This window comes from Verticillium dahliae, genomic scaffold, assembly GCF_000150675.1.
Source record: "Verticillium dahliae VdLs.17 supercont1.10 genomic scaffold, whole genome shotgun sequence".
Lineage (NCBI taxonomy): Eukaryota > Fungi > Ascomycota > Sordariomycetes > Glomerellales > Plectosphaerellaceae > Verticillium > Verticillium dahliae.
In genome coordinates, this window is record NW_009276922.1 from 477,714 (window position 1) to 499,445 (window position 21,732).

At 59.4% G+C, this 21,732-nt stretch overlaps 5 protein-coding genes across 5 annotated transcripts; 1 reads left to right on the forward strand and 4 right to left on the reverse strand.

Annotated features, from left to right (window-relative positions):
• Window positions 1–487: 487 nt before the first annotated feature.
• VDAG_05443 (galactose transporter) lies at window positions 488–2,193 on the reverse strand (the record flags this gene model as incomplete). Its single annotated transcript, XM_009652338.1, has 1 exon — window positions 488–2,193. The coding sequence occupies exon 1, from the start codon at window positions 2,087–2,089 to the stop codon at window positions 488–490; it is 1,602 nt and encodes a 533-aa protein (XP_009650633.1). The 5' UTR covers window positions 2,090–2,193.
• Window positions 2,194–5,027: 2,834 nt separating this feature from the next.
• On the reverse strand, window positions 5,028–8,542 carry VDAG_05444 (uncharacterized protein; the record flags this gene model as incomplete). Its single annotated transcript, XM_009652339.1, has 3 exons — window positions 5,028–5,147; window positions 5,219–5,341; window positions 5,405–8,542. The coding sequence occupies 3 exons, from the start codon at window positions 8,540–8,542 to the stop codon at window positions 5,028–5,030; spliced, it is 3,381 nt and encodes a 1,126-aa protein (XP_009650634.1).
• A 2,156-nt stretch (window positions 8,543–10,698) lies between these two features.
• On the reverse strand, window positions 10,699–14,588 carry VDAG_05445 (niemann-Pick C1 protein; the record flags this gene model as incomplete). Its single annotated transcript, XM_009652340.1, has 2 exons — window positions 10,699–14,262; window positions 14,331–14,588. 2 exons carry the CDS (start codon window positions 14,586–14,588, stop codon window positions 10,699–10,701), a joined length of 3,822 nt encoding a protein of 1,273 aa, XP_009650635.1.
• A 1,047-nt stretch (window positions 14,589–15,635) lies between these two features.
• On the reverse strand, window positions 15,636–16,968 carry VDAG_05446 (glutamate-1-semialdehyde 2,1-aminomutase; the record flags this gene model as incomplete). Its single annotated transcript, XM_009652341.1, has 2 exons — window positions 15,636–16,436; window positions 16,489–16,968. 2 exons carry the CDS (start codon window positions 16,966–16,968, stop codon window positions 15,636–15,638), a joined length of 1,281 nt encoding a protein of 426 aa, XP_009650636.1.
• A 998-nt stretch (window positions 16,969–17,966) lies between these two features.
• VDAG_05447 (uncharacterized protein) lies at window positions 17,967–19,697 on the forward strand (the record flags this gene model as incomplete). The annotated part of the gene is made up of 3 exons (XM_009652342.1): window positions 17,967–18,002; window positions 18,059–18,704; window positions 18,784–19,697. The coding sequence occupies 3 exons, from the start codon at window positions 17,967–17,969 to the stop codon at window positions 19,695–19,697; spliced, it is 1,596 nt and encodes a 531-aa protein (XP_009650637.1).
• Window positions 19,698–21,732: the final 2,035 nt, after the last annotated feature.

Genomic DNA, 21,732 nt, shown 5'->3' on the forward strand with positions numbered 1-21,732 from the left:
ATTGGCCTGCGGACGCGGGAGCGGGCACAGAGATACATAGTCTGCGATCTAGGCTCGAGGAGGCTGACGCTGTGCATGCGTAGTTGGCGAGGCACGTCATGTGCATGCTGTGGGCGTCTCCGGTGAGCGGTTGTAGTCAAGGCGGGTGACTCGGCTGACATGCGAGATCTGGGGTAGAGCGGGTGAGTGAACGGTCTACGGATTTGAGAAACTCATCTCTGACGTCTACAGTATGGCGACTGGCGGGGGTTGGTACCGTTTTGACAGTCTCTTCGCTCAGTTTGGCGGTTTCTCTCTATTCCATCGGCTAGACTGGTCAGAATTGCATTAATGGCCACTTCCAGTGAGGGTGAAATCATTCGTGACATTATACATCGCATCCTCCGTCAGTCAATTCACTCAAGGCAGATGCACCCAAGCAGACACATAACTCGTGACTCGTATTCATTCATACAAAAAAATCTATCGTACAACCACCCCAACACAGCTACACACGCAGGTGCTCGCCGCTCGAGCCGGCCTTCTCCGCCGAGGGCTCGCTGCCGTCAAGCTGGCCCTCGGCAGCCTGCCACGTCTTGCTCTTCCAGGGCACGACGCCCTCGACGTACATGGTGTCGACCTCCTCGAGGGAGCGGCCCTGGGACTCGACGACGAAGAAGTAGGTGATGATGGCGCCGGCGCCGCAGCAGGCGGCAAAGACGTAGCCGTACTTGTAGTGGATGGCGTCGGTGATGAAGGGCGTGAAGAAGGAGATGAGGAAGTTCCAGAGCCAGTTGGAGGCGGTGCAGAGGGCCATGCTGCGGGCGCGGTAGCGCGAGGGGAACATCTCGCCGACAATGGCCCAGACGAGGGGGCCCCAGGTGGTGGCGAAGCCGAAGATGAAGAGGCAGGCAAAGGCGATCATGGCGCCGCCGGCGCCCGAGTCGGTGCGGGCGTTGGGGTCGGCCGGGTTGTTGTCGGGGTAGAGGGCGAAGGAGCCGAGCGAGGCGAAGACGAGGAAGCAGCCGAACATCCAGGCGCCGCCGACGATGAGGGCGGGGCGGCGGCCGAAGCGCTGGCCGATCCAGAGGCCGACAATGGTCGAGGCAAAGTTGACGGCGCCGAGGATCATGGACGTGACGTACGAGTTGCTGAGGCCGACGGCGGCGAAGATCTGGGTGCCGTAGTAGAAGAAAAAGTTGGCGCCCGTGAGCTGCTGCAGGGCCTGCAGGGTCATGCCGAGGAGGGTGCGGCGCATCATGGCGGGGCCAGTGAAGACCTCGTGCCAGGCCTGCTCGGCGTGCTCGGCGGCGAGCTGCTTGCGGATGTCGCGAATCTCGTGCTGGACGGTAGGGTGGTCACGGTCGACGCCCGAGAGGAGGGCCAGCGTCGTCTCGGCCTCGTCGGTGCGGCCGTGGCGGAAGTCCCAGCGCGGCGACTCGCGCAGCGTCAGGACGCCGAGGCCCATGATGGCGGGGGCGATGAAGCCGCAGCCCATGGTGATGCGCCACGAGGCGGCGCCCGAGATGGACTCGGTGCCGTAGTTGATGCAGTAGGCGGTGAAGATGCCGAGGGTGATGAAGAGCTGGTAGGCGCTGACGAGCATGGCGCGGACCTGGCGCGGCGACGTCTCGGACTGGTACATGGGCGTCAGCACGGAGAGGGCGCCGATGCCGAGGCCGCCGACCAGACGGGCCAGGGGCACCTGGTACCAGGTCGTGCGGGCCGTGATGGCGACGATGTTGCCGACGATGTAGATGACGTTCCAGAAGGTGATGCTGTACTTGCGGCCGTACTTGTCGGCGATGGGTGCGCTGATGAGGGCGCCGATGAGGCAGCCGGCACAGAGGAAGGCGACCATGCAGCCGGTGCGGACCTTGCCGAGGGCCTCGCCGTGCTCGCCGAAGCGGCTGATAAAGTCGTTCATCTGGAGGTAGCCGGAGATGGCGCCGCCCTCGTAGCCAAAGATGAAGCCGCCCATGGAGACGAGGAGGCCCATGACGAGGACGCGAAAGTTAATGGCGTGGACGGGCGGTGCCTCCTTCATGGCGTCGTGGTGCGAGTCCGGCATGGTGGCGGCACTCGGTTTACGGCTTTCGGAGTGATCCATAGGCCGTATGGAGTTTGTTTGACCTTGTCGAGGTAGATATATGTTGTGTGTTGATAGTACTCCAGCCAAGAGTGTGTGGCCTGAAGTAGGGTACTGATGGGTAAGGTAGTTGTGTGTAGTATATGATGTAGAGTGAGCTCCGAAGAGACGATGGGAAAACAAGAAGAGGATCTCACGACAAGAAAATAAGACAGCGAAACAATGGCCTTTTACGCATGATCCCCAGATGGTCCCCAGTTCTTTTCCCCTTCTCCTGCTTGCTGTGTCTCGACTAAAAACCACACCACCTCGGCGCTCGCATGGAGTCCGCCCTACTCACTGTAGACGTCATATACGGGCAAGTCCGTTCACGATAGCGGCCAACCCGTTCTTACCGCGGCGCCCGACAACCCCCAGAAAGTCTCACCCAGTCAGGTGCACTCGGCGTTTGCTGTCGAAGATGAGGGGGGGGCTTTACCTTCCCCGCTGCCTCGGCCGGTCTCGTCGGTGCGTGGCTGGCTGCTAGGGGAAGCAGCATGAGGGGAGGGGGGGAGTCGAAGGTCGCGTTGTCGAGAAGATCGGGCGTTCCCCGTTTCCGTCTGGTCCCGTTCGATCGCCGAATTGTCGGAGCTTAGAGAGTGCGTGGAGCCTTGAGCATGGGTGGGCCGGCCTGTTGTGGTATTGCCAGACTTTTTGCTGCCATGTTCCTTGGTGGTGTTCGTATGCTGGCCATCATCTAGCACGCTATGTCGTTCATCCTGTCGTTCATCCTGCCGTTCATCCTGTCGTTGCTGCTCTGTCATGCATTGTGTCATCATCCTGTCTCTCATCCTGTTGTTCGTCGAAATGATATCAAAGGCCATGCCACCATATGACCCCAGAGGCCATGTCACCTTCGAAACGGCGCTGCAGATGGCCTAGTCATCGATCGGACGTAAGCGCAGTTTTAAACATCGGCATCACATAAACCCAAAAAAAGAAGGCCGATTCCACACTGACGCCAACCTGCAACCGGCAGCCGCCAGCTTGAGGGGCCGCGGCGCGAAGTCAATTCGGTCCGTCTGTCGGTGTTCGGCGGCGTGGAGCCTTTTCGACTTAGTCATGCGCGTCGTCTCGCGCCAGACTCAAGTGAGAGGGCACAGGGAAAGACAGCAGCCTGTACTATTCCCGCGTTCGGCCGGTGGGAGCCCGTTCGGTGATTATTTCGTTCTGATGACTTGGTGGACCTTGGCACAGATCGGACCATGGTGACAGCGTGACACGGCGGCTCTAGCCGCGAGGCATCTCGTGCTTTTGACACGAAGCATCGTGGCGGCCACTGGCACGGCACAGCACTGCAACATCTCCCTCATGCCGTCCAGCACTCGCCATCGTCTCGAGTCATTCCTCCATGCCATGGCCTGGGAATCCCGTGACGCATGAAGCCACTCCTCGATGAACGTCGATGAACCGCAAAGAGACTGACGTGGGCTGTTTCTCGTCAGCGTCCTCGAGTCAGCCAGCGCCAGACCTTGCCTGACCTGCCTGACTTCCTGGGTGCCCACTGTAGCTGCCTAGGTTCCGCGTCCCAAGGCACTAGCAGCGCGCCGGCGCGTGCAGTGCAGCAGCGAGCAGCGATGGCCAGATCCAGCGGGACGCGGCCAAGGCGGGCCAGCTTCAGCGGTCCATTTGCGGTGGCAGCGGAGCATGTGCAGGCATTGCAATTTGCAGGCATTTACGATGTCTTGAATGTGCAGGCATTTGCAGGCATTTGCAGGCATTTGCAGGCAAGGCAGGCAGGGCAGGGCATTGCAGTGGGGCAGGTGCAGTGGGGCAGGTGCAGTGGAGCCACGACTGCCGGACCTCTGACATCATGCCGAAGAGCCTCACCCCCCTGTTTCCCGTCCTGTCGCTCTGCCGCTACCGCTGCCCGTGGCATGCAAGATAGACAGGCAGGGCAGGCAAGACAGGCAAGGCAGGGCGAGAGCAGATTGCAAGTCTCTACTGCCAAACGTGACCCGTCACCAGGACCCAACAGACCCTTCCAAATGCCGTCTATTCATGTCCGAAAGAAGCCCAATCTCTCTTGCTGTCTGTCCACGCCTGGACCCGCATGAGATCCATCAGACAAGCAGAACCACTAAGCTTACAGGTACCTGTCCGCCCATGACGCCTGCCTCGAGACAATCTGCCGCACCCACACATGCGTAAGGAAGGACCTACTATATGTATGTACCTGCCCATCAAGCCCATCCATCCCACCCATCACGTCGCCCCTCCCGGCCGCAGAGTCTCCCCGAGCGAGCCCGGAGCTCCATGCCCCCGATATTTCCTACCCACAAGTCGCCCGTCCCATAGAGACGCCGAAGGAGACCCGCGAGTCGGAACGAGAAGAAAAAAAGACAGAAGAAGACCAAAAAAAAAAAAAAAAAAAAACCTCGCATCGTGACCAGTCGAGCCGTGCGGACCGAGTGAAAGTTCCGATGCGATGGGCCGGGAATAACCCCATTGCTGACATGCCAGGCGGCGAAATGAGCTCATTCATCGGGGACTAAATAATCGAGTACAACAAATCGAGAACGTCAAGAGCAGAAACCAACACGTGCAACGTCATCTGAGAAGGGGTATCGTCCATTGCTACACATCCATACCATAATTACACAGCTCCGACGCCGAGGGACGCGGCATCTCCGTCGCGCTCTCGCTCGGCCGTCGTCAGCAATACCACACAACTCGATACTCCCGTGCGGATACTCAGAAAACGACTACACCAGCTGCCATCAGCGCCCACGTCACGCGTCTACCAGACAGAGGGGCCAGCCCCATCCACCCCTTTCCTGCCCCAATCGAAGCGTCGATGCACAAGTCAGTCGATGCACAAATGAATCTATGCACAAAGTAAACAGGAACCTCGTGCCGCCCCGAACACAAGCGAGACGAGCAGAACACGCCAAGAGCCGATCCCCATCATACATGTACATCATGAACGCAGGGGCGGCGTCTGAAAGTCCGTGATCGAATCCAGCATGGCCAGGTTCCTCTCCTTCATGTCGCGGTCCATGCTGTCAATCTGTCGCGCGTGTACTCTAGCTTTTTGCAACTGCTCAACACACGTCAGCATGATCCCCTTGACAGCGCGTCCACTGAGCGGCGCGCGAGGGGCGTTCGCACCATGGCCAGAGCCGCCGAGGAGTGGTCTTCGTCCTCACCTTCCTCGTCCGTCTTGCCGTCCGCGTCACCCGGCGCATCGGCGTACCGGCTCGCCGCGAGTCCCTTGGGCTTGGTAGCGTTGGCCTGTCGCGCCGTTAGCCGCGTTCTGTCCCCCGTGGGACACCACCGTTCCGTCAACCCACATACCTTGACTTCGGCAATCTCCGCATCCTTGACCTTGAGCTGCGCCTCGAGCTCCTCGACGGCCTTTTGCTTCTCCAGCGCCGCCGTCTTGAGCTCCTCCAGCTGCGCCTCGTACGCCTTGCTCTGTGCGTGCGCCTCATCCGCCACCTTGGTCAGGCTGTCGTGCATCTCCTCGTAGTCGATCTTGCTCGTCTTGTCGCGGGCCTCCGCCTCGAGCCGAGTGGCCTCGAGATCCTTCTGTGCCGTCAGCACGTCCGCCTCGAGGTCCTGCACCTTTTGCTCGGCCGCCACGAGGCTGGCCTGCACCACCTCGAGCTCCTTTTCGAGGCTCGCCTTGGTCGCCTGCAGCGACGTGAGCTCGGACGTGTCGGCCTTCTGGTTCTTGGCGTCGTCGAGCGCGGCGACGGCCTCGAACCGCGCCATCTTCTCCGTCGCCAACTGCTGGCCCAGCTCGCCGTTTTCCTCCTCGATCTGAGACTTCTCGGCCTCGAGACGCGCAAGGTTGTCCTCGGCGACCTCGAGCGCAGTCTGCAGCTCGGCGAGTGCGAGCTTCTGCTGGGCGAGCGCCTCGGTCAGAGAGGCGCCCTTGGTCTCGTGCTCCTTGGTGAGGTCTTCCAAGGCCTTGGCGTGCGCCGCCTTGAGGTCCTCGAGCTGGCTCTGCGCGCCGGCGGCGCCCTCCGCCTTGAGCGCCTCGAGCTGCTCGGCGTGCACCATGATGAGCTTCTCCACCTCGCCCGAGTGCGTCGTCTCGAGGTCCTTCTTCGCCGCCTCGAGGGCTGCCGCGCTCGCCGCCTCAGAGGCCTTGACCTGCGCCAGAGCCTCCTCGAGCTGCTTCTTCAGACCCTCAACCTCGGCCGCATGCGCCGTGTCGTCATTCTGCTTGGCCGCGGCCAGCGCAGTTTCGTGGCTGGCGATGAGCTGCTGCTTGTCGCTCGCGCTGCTCGACTCGATGCCCTTGAGAATCTCATCGTGCGACGCCTTGAGCGCCTCAATCTCCTTGGCCAGAGAAGCCTCGCCCTGAGCCTTCAATGTCTCAAGCTGCTCAGCGTGGCTGTCCTTGAGAGACTGCAGCTCCGTGAGGTGCGTGTCCTTGTCAGCGTTGGCTCCGTTCTTCGCGACCTCGAGCTCCTCCGCGTGGCTGGCCCGGAGGGCATCCAGCGCCTGCTGGTGTTCGGCCTCCTTCGCCTCAAGAGCGGCAACGGCAGCAGCGTGCTCCGCCTTGGCCGCCTCGACGGCCTTGGCATGGCTCGACTCAGAGTCGCCGTGTGTCTGCGTCAGCTCGCCGTGCGACGCCTCGAGCTCCTTGTACTTGATCTCGAGGGCAGTGAACTGGCGTTTGAAGTGCGCGTCGCCCTTGAGACTCTCAATCTCCGCCTCGTAGTCCTGTGAAACCTGGTGAAGCTGATCCTCGTGCCTCGCGACAATGGCCTTCTGGTCCGCCTTGACCTTGGCAAGTGCCTCCTCCTTGGCGCTGTTCTCCTCGACCAGGGTGCTGATTTGCTTTTGCAGCGCCTCGGCCTCCTCGCGAGCCCTGGCGGCATCGGCCTTGGCAGCCTCGAGTTGCGCCTCAAAATCGGCAACGCTGGCCTGCAGGGTCGACAGCTCGGCCGTCTTGGCCTCCAGTTCAGCCTTGGCCTCCGCAGCAGCCTTCTCTGCGGCCTCGAGCTTGGCGGAAAAGGAGGCGGCATCCGCCTCAAGCGTGGCGATCTTGCCCTGATGAGCCTCCTCGGCAGCCTGCAGCTTCGTCTCCCGAGCAGATTCCACCTCCGCCTGCGAAGCCGTCAGACTGTCAATCTTCTTCTGCAGCTCCGCAATGGCCGCCTCATGGTTAATCTTGATGGCGGTAATGGCCGCCTCGTGTTCCGTCGAGGAAGCCTTGCCCTGAGCCAACTCGTCTGCGTGCTGCGACTTGAGGCCCTCGAGAGCCGTCTCGTGCTGCTGCGCGAGCGAGGCCTGCAGCTCCTCAATTTTGGAAGCGTGCTCTGCCGTGGCCTTGGCGAGCTGAGCCTCGCCGTCCTTGAGCTTGGCATCGTGCTCGCCCTGCAGCGTCTCGATGGACTCCTTGACAGTGGCGAGCTCGGCCTCGGCTGCCTCCCTCGCAGCGACGGCCTCGTTGTACTCCAGCTTCTGCTTCTCGAGTTCCTCCGTGGCAGCAGCGAGCTTCTCATTCGTCTCGGCAAGCTGGGCCTCCAGCTCCTCCTCCTTGGCCTTGAGCGCCGCGACTTCCTCGTCGTTCGCCTGATGGGCCGCATCCGAAGCGCCGTCAACATTGCTCTCAACGGGCGTGGCCGCCTGGGGCGTCTGGTCCGCCAGCTCGGCCAGCTTCTCGTGCGACTGCTCCACCTGAGCCTTGAGCTCGGTCACCTCGGACTCCTTCTCGGCGAGCTTGGCCTTGAGCTCTTCAATCTCCTTGGCTGACGCCTCACTGGCGCCGGAGCTGCCTGGGCGCAGAGATGTGCGAGCCGATCTGGTGGCCGTGGTGGACGTGGCAGGTCCGGCAGTGGAGAGGCGCTTTTTCGCGGCGTCGGTGCTGGCGCTGCTGCTGGCGGTCGTCGGCCTCGTGAGCCGAGACGTGGCCGAGGACGTCGTGGTAGGTCGGGTCGTCGTCGTGCGAGCAGTGGCGGTGCTGCTGCTGACGGTGCTGGTCGGCCTCCTGGCAGCAGCGGTAGTGGAGCTGGCGGTGGACAGCCTCGAGGTCCTCTCCTTGCCGGGGGAGCTGGCGGCCGCGGTGCCTGGGGCGACCGAGGTACGGCGCAGCGCCGAGGTGGCGGGCTTCTTGGTCTCGTCTTCGGATGCAGACACGCTAGGGCGGGATCGGTGGGTGGCGGTCGAGGAAGCCGTCGTGGGGCGTCGGATGGTAGACGGCACGGGGGGTCGCGTGGGAGGCTTGGTCAGGCCACTGGCGCGGGTGGTGCTCGTCGTGGCGGTCGTAGGCTTGGTGCCGGGGGCCGCGGGACGACGGACACTGCCAGTGGCCGTGGCTGTCTTCTTCACCGGAGCGGTGGCGGTGGCGGCAGCCTCCTTGGCGGGAGCTTCGACCGCGGGTTCTTCGGCAGCTGGCGCAGGCGCAGGCGAGGGCGAGCTTGCCTGGACGGGGACCTCGTCATGCTGAACGACCTCGAAACCTTCGACGTCAGACATGATGAATCGATTTTTCGGAGAGGGCTATGTTCGGCCGAGAGACAGGATGGTCGATTATGTCAAGGGAGCTATCGTATGTGCGGATCAGCAAGCGAATTCAGCGATTGTCAGGATGACGCTGGGAGGAAAGGGGAGGGAGGAGACGACAACGAGCAATGGCAGGGATGAGGTCGGCAGCACATTCTCTGGCAACGCCGTGGCTGGCTTGCCTGGTCCAAGCCGAGCAATGGAGCAGGGCAATGCCTGGTTCGGGGTCGCAGTGGCAGAAACCAAGGGTTGCGTCACTTACCTCGCGGATATGTTCTTCTTTCTCTTTGTCTGCGCGGCAGCAAGACGCGGTTCAAGAGGGACGATAAGGGGGGGGGGAAGCAGCTAAAAGCAAGAGACGCTTGAAGCAATGCAAACAACGCGTCGTAACAACAAGCCCGTAGTTTAGATGCGAGTAACAGTAAAGGATGGCAGATCCGAGGGACCTTCCGAGAGATGGGCAATGGGACGAACGGAATGGAGGAGAGGAGCGAGTGGTGGTCAAGGCCAGGTCACGGGTCACGGGATATTGGAAAAAAGCTGGATCGCGGGTTTGGGCTATCGGCCAGGGATGGGGGAGTCGTCAGGGGGGTGGTTCTTTCCCACGTCTGTCAAGGTCTCCAGGTCCGCCAAGTCGCGTTCTGGCGAGCGTCGAGGCCCAGGCGCGGACCGCTGCCACCTGTTGTCTGGTTTTAGTGGATTAGGGGACCTGTACGAGGTTCCCTGGTTGGCTGCGCGAGGGGAGCTCTGGCCTGCGCTCGGGCCTTAGTCACCAATCATTCGACCCCGAGGCAATCTGCTATAGCTCCACCCTGCGGACCCTGGCCTGACTCCCAGCGCCTCAGGTGCCTTGGTAGGTGGTCGGTACCTAGCAAGCTGTCGACAGAAAATCTGGCACTCTTAAAATCCTTCCCCTAACAACACCACTACAACCACGAAAATGACCGATTTTCCACACCATAATACACCTACAAAATCTAGGGTCCTAGGGGCTATACCTTTATAGATAAATTCAGAACGTGTTAATCACTGGATTGATTGAATGCCGTAAAACGGATAAGGGATGTGGTAGCTATGGAGGGTAAAATGACTAGTTAGTAGATAAGGGTGATTTTAAGAGTGCCAGATTTTCTGTCAACAGGTTGCCCAGTTAGGTACCCCGACGCCAGCACATCAGGCACCTCACTATGCCGAGAGAAAGAATGATCGAAATGCGTGTCGTACTCATCCAGTGGCTGTACAGATGAACGCGCCGACAGTCGTGAGATTTCTGAAACCATAAGGCGGTGAAGCATGACCACCACGATCCATGCCCCCCTTCAACGATCAGGCGAGAACCTGCCGCAGTACCCAATGCAAACCAAGTGCCGTAGGTATATGACTTCCCTAATCTGACATGTTACATCTCACAACCACCCGTCTTCATCCCACCTATCAAAGCAGCCGCCTCTGGATAGGACCTTGCCGGAACACCACTGTCAGCCCAACTAAGGGAAAGTCACAAGATCGGCAATGTATACGTCTGCGCGTGTCGTTAGTAGCTGTCTGTTTGGATAATCTGGCTAGCATGTCTGGCTGAATTCGCCGGCGGTGAGCCTACGATCTGCTGGTTCTCAGGATACATCAAAGGAGCACCGTTGTGGTGTTATTTCCTGTCGGGAGTAGGCTTTGTTGTCTTGCTTCAACTGCCCTGAGGGAGTGGGCCATATATTATGCTCCTTAAAATGCCCTTTGTCTAGAACGGCAATGACACGTGTACAGCGACGTTTCAGAGACGAATTAACAGTCTCATGGTGCTGTACAGATAACAGATCAAAGAAACCGATGCATTCACCGCCTTGTAGTGTACAGCAAGTAAGACTACCACGCTAAGAGATGCGCTGATTGCACCGCAAGAAAGAGAAACCCAAAGAAACCCAAAGCACCCCGTCAACGCCTGTCCCCATCCCAATACCCCGAAAAGTCCGTCATCGCGCTGTGTTCCATCCGATGACTGGTCCCTCCAATAATTGGCCAACTGCCCCTCATGTGTGCTTCTAGATATGCCAACTCCAAATGACTGATATCTCTAGTTGAAAACTAGACCTGCTTCATCAAGGACTGATGTCGACACCCGAGTCCACCTGCTTCTAGTAGTCGTCTTCAGAGTCCGACTCTCCGTCAGGCACGAGCGCCCTGTAGCGCCGGCTGGCGAGATCCTGCTCCAGGCCGCCCTCGCTCTCGGGATCAACGTAGCCCGCTCCGCCCAATAGACTGAGCGCCACGGGCAGGAAGATGAGCGCATGCGTCGCCGCGAAGACGACGAGCGCGAGCCAGACGCGGAAGTAGTAAATCTCAAAAATCTTGGAACGCGTGAATGCGAGGACACAGACGCCGAGGAGCTTGGTGACCGTGATGCCCGAGAAGACGGAGGCACCGACGTTGACGAGAGCGGTCCAGGCGCGGGCGTCGCGGCCGCGGAAGCGGTTCTTAGCGCGCTCCATGACGGTACGCGAGGGGAACATGAAGGCGCGGGCAATATGGGCGCAAAACTCGACACCGATACCAACGCAAATGATGAGGTTGACGAGAGAGACGGCGTTGAGCGAGACGTCGAAGACGGCCATGGCACCGATAATGTCAACGACCGTCATGCACACGGTGATTGTCACGACGAGCGCAGTCAGAGGCGAACCGAGCAGGATCGTGGCGATGACAAAGATGATGGCGACGGCCGATCCGAGAAGCTTGCCGGCCAACGAGACAATCGTTGCGTACTGGTCGAAGAAGATGTAGAAAAGACTGTAGGGGAAGACCTCAACACCAGTCTCCTTCTTGATTTCGGATGCAATGCGACGCGCCGCGGACATGGCGTGGATAAAATCATCCTGGCTGCGCAGAGGTGTGTGCATGGCTCGGAAGTGGCTGGCCGCAATGGTCTCCCTCTTCTTGTCGATGACGACGGCATCGCTGTAGGCAGCCTGGCCTCCGAGGGGACAGTCGGCGTTCGTCGGCGACGTCAAAAACTTCTCCAAGTAATGCACAAACTCATCACCCTCGGGCATGCCATGCAGGGTAATGTCCCACTCAGGATCACGGTCCGCGAAGCATGCCTTGCCGTTCTCGACACAGCACTGATCACCCAGGTCGGGGTTGAGCCAGAAGAAGAAGTCGTCGACCCAGCTGGCGGCGGGCGTCGCAATGAACGAAACTTCGGGACGCTTGCGCTCGCCCTCGAGGAGATTGGCCAGGGACGTTTGCTCGCATGTGGTGAAGCGGGCGCAGATTTCCTGCTGGTGCTGCCTCTCGGTGACGTTGAGTTCGCGAGTGACAAAGTAGACGGGTGGGCCGGTGTCAAGGTAGTTGTATAGGTCATTGAAGAAGGGAATGAGGTACGAATCATCGGGCAGTGCCACGCGCTGGTCGAGGCCGAGCTTGACTTCAGGGATAAGCGCGATGCCCGCAGCGAAGAAGCCGAGGAAGACAGCGATGATGACTGTCTTGACCTTCTTTCCGAGTATGAAGGGTGCGTAGGTCCTGCGGATAAATTGCTGCAGCCAGCTCTCCTCGGGAACCTCATAATAACGAGCGTTTGCATTGCCGTTGCCGCCAGCAAGGTGGACCCGGGCGGCCTTGACCTGAATGCAGGGGAAGCAGTCGGCTCGGTGATCCTCAACGCGCATCTGGTTGAGCGCCAAGACGGAGACGAACATGGTGATCTGGAGAATGGCGTTGATGAAGACCGCACCCGCTGCGTAGGCCGCAAAGTTGCGGACAGCCGGCATACCAACAAAGGCGCCGAGGGCGAAGGACACCGTCTCGGTGAGAGCAGACAGCAGGATCGAAGGACCCATGCGGCCGAGCGCCTTGGCAACCCTCTCCTCGACCATGCTGTCGGGGTGGCTGACATTGACTCGCTCAAATTCGTGAACGATGAGGAAGATGTTGTCGACACCAACAGCAAGGACGATGAATGGGATAACCTCGGCGATAATGAGGGTAGCCTTGAGGCCAGCCCACGAGAACAGGCCGATCGAGGCAGAGATGGACATGAGAACAATGAGAATGCCAACAACGCCAAGCGTAAACTTGGACTGAACGAAGGCAATGGCGGGGTTCCGGACCATTTCACGAATCGACAAGGTCGTGGAGCCAAGCGCAAAAGAGGCGTAGAGGAACATGACGAGGTAGCTGATGACGACAATCTTGGCGTCCGTGTTGGTCGACTTATTGAGTTCCTGTTCCAGACTGATCTCGGTGCTGAAGGAGAGCCTCAGACCACGCTCCTCGGCTTCTTTCTGCACCTCAAGCAGGCGGTCGCGAAGAGCACGCTCCCAGTCCATGGCGCGCTCCACCTCGGGGCTGTTCTCTTCGGCATTCTTCACGACCCAGTTGACTGTCATGGCGGTCGCGTTGACAGGGTCGCTGCCCCAATCGCCAAGAATCGCGTTGGGCTCGAGGGGTTGTCCGTACTCCGGCCGGCACTCGACGGGAGACTTGGCGCAGGCACGGAGATCTTCCTGCCAGTGGCGCTTGTCGACCAGGGAGGGCTCGTTGCTGAAGTAGGCCGACACGGACTGGACGACACAGTTGGTGCCATCGGGCTTGAAACAGACGTCCGTCAGCGTGGCACCGTAGTTGGGACCCTTGAGGCTCAAGACGCTCTTCTCGATCTCCATCCACCACAGGAGCGTCTCGTAGCTGAGAACAGTTCCGGATCCTCGGGGAAGGGTATCGTTGACCAGGAAGACCTTCTCGGCACGGTAGAAGGGGCCAAAGTTGGCATCGAAGAAGGCCTTTTCCTCGGCGGCGGCAGATGTCGGGCTGACCCAGAGACGGGCGGGGTTGCGTTCGAGATCAAAGCGCACCAGGCCGGCGGACAGGACAGCGACAAGGACGATGCTTGTGCCGATGGTGATGGCCGGGAAGCGAGCGGCAAAATGGCCGAGCTTGCTAAAAGCAGCATCGCACCAGGTGTTGATCTTGTAGTAGCGCTGAGGCCGGTCGAGCATGGCACCGTTCTGGACGAGGTCGCCTTCGTCCTCGTCGTCGCTGGGAGAGGCGTCCTGCAGGAGTCTCAACCTCTCGCTACGGCGGCGCGCATGACGCCTCCAGGCGACGTGGCCGATGACGGCAGCAATGGCGGAGAAGAGAAGGACGCTGTAGCTGAAGATGGAGGCGAAGGACAAACAGGGCAGGGCGCCGACGTGGCACGAGCCGGGGGGTCTGACGGCAGGCAGCTCGGGGCAGACCTCGGGACAGTCGACGCACGCACAGCGGAAGTTGGGGTCTTCGTCGTTGCACTTTTTGGGTGCCATATCCAGAGGGCCCATGTGTGGCTCGTCGTACTCGGTGGGGAAGTTGATCTGGAATGGAGAGCCGATGGCCTTCTCGTCGCCGAGGAACTTGAGCATCTGGGAGTAGTTCTTGGCGCTGCCGCCGATAAAATCCATGGCCTTGGAGTTGGACGGACCAAACTTGACCTCCTTGCAGCTGTCGTAGAAGCCAGTTCCGTACGTCTCGGAGATGAGCTGGTCGAGCTCGGTGACCATGGTCTTGCCATTTTTGTCCTGCGTCTTGGTGACGTTGAGGAAGAGGGACTGATCGGGCGAGCAGGTGAAGGTGCAGAAGAGGTTGAAGAAGTTCTCCTTGCATGCAGGACAGGAGGAGAGGATCTGTTTCGGGGTGCCGAGATTCGAAGAGAGAGCCGTCACCTGGGAGGAGGACGAGTCAGCAATACTGTTGGACAACTATTGAGGGAAGCATGGCATCGTTGGCGTACCTGTTCGGCGTCACAGCAGACGGGACCCGAGGCCCATTTCTCTCCGCAAACCTCCATGATCTGGTTGCGAAGCTCCTCATCAGGGTCCTCGGCGAGGCCGTTGTCAACGCACGGCAGCTGCTTGCCGAACCAGCTCTTGGAGCCGCAGTGGCCGCGAATGGCACAGCGACCAGCCTCGTGTCGCGGGGTCAAGGGTGAGGCGCCCATGGCGAGAGGGGCGAGGAGCAGGGCGCCGAGCATGTTGCGAAGCTGCGTCATGACGCACACTCCTTGCCGACTAGCGGCAGTCGTCACGCTGTCGAGGTGGTTCTATGGATGCTGGGCTCGCAATGAGAACGAGGGACAAGCTCGAACAGGAGTGAATGATGGGTTGGGGAGGAATATCGCGGTAGGTCAGATGGGAGGTGGAAGCGGCGAGGTTGAGTACCGTTGAGGAACGCGGCGATAATGGTCTCGGTTGCCTGCGACGACGTACCTCTCGACCTTGGTGGGAGAGAGTAGGGAGCTTCGACCTGGATCGGACTGGCTCACGCTGCCGAACTGCGGCGAGGGCGGGTCCAGTCGTGTGATGCGTCATTCGCTCTGCTGCTGCATCTGCGGCCTCTGGGGAACTCGCTCCAGTGCCTGGGCCATATGCCTCTAGGTGCCTTGGGTGTCTAAGCGTCAGTGCTGGCCTGTGCTTGGATACTCTTGTACCTACGCAAGCTGGTGCCAAAAAAAGCCGCGTGGCGATTCCACCACCAATTCCATCACCACTAAATCTAGCTACAGAGGCCTACCTTGGGTAGCTCTCCATGCACAACCAGAACGCGTCAATCACTGAATTGACTCAATGCTACAGAGGATTCGAGATGTAGTAGAAATAAACGGCAGGAAATTTTAATGATAGAAGCTGGGAAGTACTTCTATTTATATAGGGGTCCCTAGCTAATACAAGTACCTATCTTTTTCCCACGCGCGGCTTTTTTTGGCACCAGCTTGCTACGCTAGCGCTCCAGCCACCGGAGCTCAACCGCAAGACATCCCCGTCGTCATCGTACCCCGGGCAGCCTCTGCCAGCTGTTACCTGGCGGCTTCTCTCCGCTGTGTTCCCTCCGTCCTTGCTGAGACGTCACTTTGCTCCTTCACGTCGTCACCATGACCTGCATGCCCATCAAACAGCTCATCAGACGGCAAGGCCCAAAGAATGAGCGACACTGATTCTCAGCCAGCACTCGACAGAAAATGTCCCAGCAAAAGACTTAGTACCTAAGTAGTCTTACTACGCAGCGAGATGGTCGACGCTGAACTACTGGTAATTGGGCATCACAGCACATCCCGGCAAAACTCCTCAACAGCTGCCACCAGCCGGTCAACATGCTCCTGCCGATGCACAATATTCAACGACGCAAACCCGCGGCTCGCAACATAAATGCCCCTCCGCAGCATGAAAAAGTAAAAAGCCGCGCGGATCCGGGGCCCGTCTGGGCCGAGAAAGTCAAAGCCAGCAACGTTGCTGACGCCCGTCACGCGGACGACGGGATCGCCGCCGCGCCGCCGCGCAAAGGCGCCGGCGACGCCGTCCCGCAGCCGGCGGCCCAGCGCGGCCGTGCGCTCGAGGGCCGCGCGCGAGAGCAGGTCGGCGCCGACGCAGCCGGCCGCCATGGAGAACGTGTTGTTGTTCCAGGTGCCCGAGTGGTGCAGCGGGTCGGGGGTCGCGCGGGGGTCGAACAGGGCCATGATGTCGCTGCGTCCGCCGAAGGCGCCGAAGGAGAAGCCGCCGCCAAAGTGCTTGCCGAGGGTCGTCATGTCGGGCGTGATGCCGAGGTGCTCTTGTAGGCCGCCGTAGAAGAGCCGCGACGTGATGATCTCGTCGAAGATGAGGACGGCGCCGATGCGTGTTGCCTCGGCGCGGAGCATCTGCAGGAAGGCGGGCGTCGCTGGGATCATGCCGCCGGCGCCGAGCATGGGCTCGACGAGGATGGCGCCCATGTCGGGTGTCAAGCGCGCGCGCGTCGTCTCCATGTCGTTGTAGACGCCCATGACAAAGTCATGCGGTAGGTTCAGGGGGTTGGTGCCGGCGAACATGAGGGTGCCGCCGTGGTAGGCTCCGTTGAAGACCATGACCTGGGAACGATCAGCAGGTGCCTATCAACGCGGGGGAACGTGCTTGTCTGACCTTTTTTCGCTTCGTCGCGTGAAGTGCAGTGGCAATGGCCATGGTGTTGGCCTCTGTGCCCGAGTTGCAGAAGCGTATCGTGTCCATGCTCGGAAACCTGCTGACCAGCTTCTTGGCCAACTCGACCTCGGGCTCGTTCGGGCCCCCGAGGTTGAAGCCGCCTTGGGCTGCACGGTCGATGGCATGGCGAATGGCAGGATGCGAGTGGCCGTAGATGCCAGCATTGTACTCGGAGACAAAGTCGAGATATTCGCGACCATCGACAGACGTGACGAAGCAGCCTTGGCCGCCTGACAGAGTGAGGGGGAACGGATCAGTGCTGAACACGCTTCGTGTGGTGCCGCCCGGAATGACTTGGCGGGCGCGTTGGTGACAGGCAGCCGACTTTGGATTCTCGGCCTCGTATTGTTCAACCAGGGCATTTAGCCTCTGGTCGAGGCTCTCGCCTGTTGGCATTCTGTCATCGATGGAAGAGCCCATGGTGCAAAAGTGAGCTCCGGTGCATTGGATGACGACGGATGCACCGAGGAAAGAGTCAATTTGGAATCATGGCTGAAATCTAGGAGACTTGGAGCGTCCATCAAGCACTTGATATCAGAGAGGCTGTCGTCGGAGGGGCCTCTGATGGGGGACCCCGCCCGATTCGGGAAGTACTGGTCTCGGGCCGGTCTCTGGCTTTCGGCTGGGATGAAGATGCCTCCAGGTATGTTGGTGGGCGGTACCATACTTTTAAATCGGCCTCGGATAAAAGAGAAAATGGAAAGAAAGTGAGTTAGATCAAAGAATAAACCCAAGTCAAAGGATGGGCTGTGGCATACCTAGGTAATCTGAGGTAGTAGGGAGAGTACATGTAGGTACCTAGGTACTGAATACCCGAATGAGGGCGGTACCTGAATGAGGGCGGTACCGAATGAGGGCTTCCCTCTGTCCCTCCAGCTCCAGGCAGGCGGGCCCTGGCGGCCACTGCCACAATTTTAGCTTGACGAATGTCGAGTCACGTCTCACCTGGAGCACAGTTTGGGGCAGCGACGTCAACGACTCATCTGACCTCACCACCAAGGTATGCCCTCACCAAGGTACCTTACCTTACCTACCCAACTGACACATCTCGCGACAGTATCGATCGTGACCACCAACTCATCCTTGTACAGTCCTTTGCCATCCCTGGAATCTCCTTCAGAGCCACACAAACACTAGCTGTGCTTGCTCGTGCCTGCGATCACCCTCTGCAGCCTCAGCACAGACGCGCGACCGCAAAGCGAGCGCCTGATTGCCATCAACGCGACACCTGTGATCGGCCAGCGCGGCGCCCCATCTCCGCCTGCCGTCAGACAAAGGACGACTGACTATACAACACTGCAACTCACCGGCTGTCTCATTATGAAACATCTTCGATCCGGTCTTCCCACCTACCCTCGCTATTCTCTTACCCCGCCATCACGAGAACCCTCAGGCGCAGGCCCGTGAAGGAGCCACAAATGTCCGGCCCGAAGACGAAGCACGACGAATTAGCGGTAAGACACGACGCTCCCCGAGGTCCTTGCATTCTCTGACAAGAAACCAAAATTAGGAGGAGTTCGCCTCCCTACTCGATGAGTCTCTCATCATCGCCATCACAACTGACCATGACCTGGACGATCCTGCCCACTATGAGGCGGCACGCGACATCCTGAAAACCCTCGCATCCGAAGTCGTCCTCGAAGAAGCGACAGGCTTCAACGCAAGTGGCGTGGCCAATGCCTTTGGGGGCCTAGATGATGCACACGACGCCCGAGACAGCTCGGCGCAGTCGCACGACTCGGCCTCGCACCATCGCGACAGCGACTCCTGCACCACGGCCATCACGAGCCCGGCCCTCGAGCCAGGTGATGGACCGTCTCCTCGGATCACCGCCTTCGAGGGCCAATCCGACGATTTCCAGATTCGCCAGCTCCAGGATATGTTTGCCGACCTCAAAACCCACGACATCCAGCTTGCCTTTAAGAAATCACACGGCGACTTCTTCACTGCTATGGACAGTTTGCTCAACACCCAGTATCTCGAATCGACGGGTGAGCGAAAGAAGGGAATCGATGGCTTCTTCCAACCTGAGAGTACTGCTTCTTCAAGCAAGAAGAAGAGGAAGAAGAAGCAGCGCAAGGGAGGCTTGTCTGCGACCGGATCGTCCACAACTACCGAGCCCAGCTCCCCTGCGGAAAGGGAATGTAACAGCAAACGTGAGTATCCCTATCTCTCCAATACCAGACATTCACTCACGCCACAGCCCAGATCTCGAAGACATCTTATTCATCGCAGAGAAGCTTGACTTGCCCTACGACGAAGCATCCCACGCCTTTCACCTCCAAGGCTGCTCCCGCGAGCGGACAATCATCGACTATCTAGACAGCTACATCCAGCAAGGCGTCCGCGCTACGAGCGAAGCCAGCCGCGCCCGCGTGAGAGAGCTCTCCAACCTCTACCGCAGCATCCCGGAAAAGTACATACCGCCTCTGATCGGTATCGCAGGAGACGTCGACCAGTGGGTCGACGAGCTGGCCTCCCTCCTCAGCACCTACTTTGCGCACCTCGGCCCCCAACGACTGGCCGTCGATTACAAGCTGACGCCGCTCGTGGGCGCCGAAGTTGAAGCCTTCACCCCGGCCACGGCCTCCAAGGCCCACAAACGTGGCGCCTCCTCCGCCATGCCGCCCCCGCCGCCGCCCATGGCGCAGTCGAGCCAGCCCCAGACCTATCAGGACGCCCTCCACGCGGCGAGCGCCCACGCCGCGGCGCGCTCGCACTCGTACACCGCCGCCGCCGCCAGCTTCAAAAAGGGCGGCTCGAACCCGCTCTACCGCCAGGCGGCGGCCTACTACGCCGAGCGCGGCCGCGCCCAGGCCCAGACGTACGCCCAGGCGCGCAGCGTCGCCGCCGACATGCTCGTCACGGACAACAGCTCGCGCAAGGCCATCGACCTGCACGGTGTCGAGGTCGTCGACGGCGTGCGCATCGCGCGCGAGCGCGCCTGGGCCTGGTGGCAGGGGCTCGGCGAGTACCGCGACCTCGAGGCGCGCGACGGCTTCACCGTCATCACGGGGCTCGGCCGCCACAGCGCCGGCGGCGTGTCGCGCATGCGTCAGAGCGTCGCTGCTGCCCTGATAGAGGACGGGTGGAAGGTGTCGGTCGAGACGGGGCGCTTCCGGATCACCGGTCGACGCCGGGCTGTGTGATGGTGAAGGAAGCAGTTCGCAAGATTTGCTGTTCGCTTGGTCAACGAGTCACATGGGTAAGCATGCTGTCGGCACAGTCGTGTTGGATAGGTAGTGCATATTTCACAGACTTGGCTTTTTGCACATATCTTACTTCTTTAGGTTTCGGCGTATGTCCCAACTCGCAGTGTAACGAATGCAAGCCAATCTAAATCTGCCATAACGCACCCATGATCCTGTAAATGGCAACTTTGTTAAGCTTCTCAACGCTGGCGCTGTAGCATTTGGCTCTGTTTACACGTCCTGCGCATAGAGTAACGCGAATGATGGTATTTAGCTGCCCTCACAGCAGGCCTGGCCGATTTCTCCACAATCTTCGACACAAGCGGCATCACTCTTCCCAAGTCCAGTCTTTGCATCGCTGCGCCGGCAGAAATCTCGCAAATCGATTCCATCACGTTCAGCCGTGAAAAGACCCTAGCCCCCGCACCCACCGGACGTTGAGACCGCCGGGAAGACGGGAGGCTCGTGAAACTCAGGTCATGGACTCTATGACACGGATGCCAATGACTAGCCAAGATGAACGAAGACCTCTGTGCATTTAAGCTTCGGACGGGCGTCACCCGGCTGGTGGGTGCCATCAAAGCCAGTTTCAAACTTCCGGGACAACCGATGCAGGGGTTCCTGAGCTGGGTTCCTACTTTCTCGATGCTTCGCAGGAACAAGAGATAAGACGTTTGCAAGGGCATATCATCGAACGGCAGTTTTTCTATTCATGCGGGCCTGAAGTGTATTATAAAGGCCGAGTCACAGCATGGAAAGGCAGGAGGTGTTGACATACATGACTCTCACCGAAATGGCTACAATCGGGCCTCTCGTAGTCTAGTTTGTGTCTTCAGTTATCCGAGCTTTCCGGTCTGCTGAACCTGCTCAAAATCTTCAACCAGTGGCCAGCGAAATGAGCCGTGGTGATCTACTTTCCTGCCTGCACATCGCACGGAGAGACATCAGCAAGTACTAGGGCTCCAACTATCTAGGCAGCGGACGAAGTGGTGGTAAGCTGTTAGTGCTAGGACTCTTTAACGAATCATTAAAGCTTGGTTCCTACTTATTGCATTCTTTATTGGGTAGATTGACCTCCAATGTCTGACAGGCTGAGATGTCACCAGTTGAAGGACTGTGAGCTGGGAAGCCCTCTACCAGCCAGTATATATTCCATTCTCGGACGGTCTGTATACACATAGCATACCTCGGGTGCACCATCCGGGCGTATGCTTCAGGGCAAAAGGTGCTGGTCCTACATCCAATCATTGCTCCTGGATTCCACCACCCAGTCCCGAAGAGACAGACGTTACCGTTCCACAGCGCCTCGCCATCAAGTCCCGGGAAGAACTCACGCCTGGCATCCCGTGATCCGAGACGACCATCCAGATTGTAACCCTCCCCTGCATCTTGCCGCGCCCGGGCCTGGAGGCGACGCCGCAGCTCCACACCTAGTGCATCCTCGAGCGCGGGGTTCTCTACAGTACAAAGACGGGGTCCATCGTTTCGGCGCTAGAAGCGCTCAGTCTGTGTCGGATACGACGCTTCAGGTCCTCCCGGGCAGCGTCGAACTCTATGGCGCAGGAACACGAATAGACAACCCAACCCCATTCGTCGCGGTAAGTCTCCTTCGGGTGAGAGATTCTCCCAGTCCTCCTTGCCTTGAGGTTGCTGCTCCTAGCTGAACTGCGACAATGAGGCTATCTAAGATTGGTAAACGGCCGTGGTTGCAATTGTTGTTGTGGCGCGATGTCAAGAGACTGGCGAGGGGCCAGTGACCGTTGATTCTGACTGAAACTTGGTGACTACGAGTAAGATTCACCGACGGAGGTAATGCATGCTGTTGAAATAATTCCGATGAGCGGCTGGGGCAGACGTGAACGAAGTGTCACTGAGTGTGGAACCCAGGGACCATAACGTTGGATTGCATCATTTAAGGCACGCTGGTGAGCTGGCCGCAATAATCAACGGTCCTTGACAGGCAAAGGGCTCAAAAGTGTCGGTCTTGAAGGAC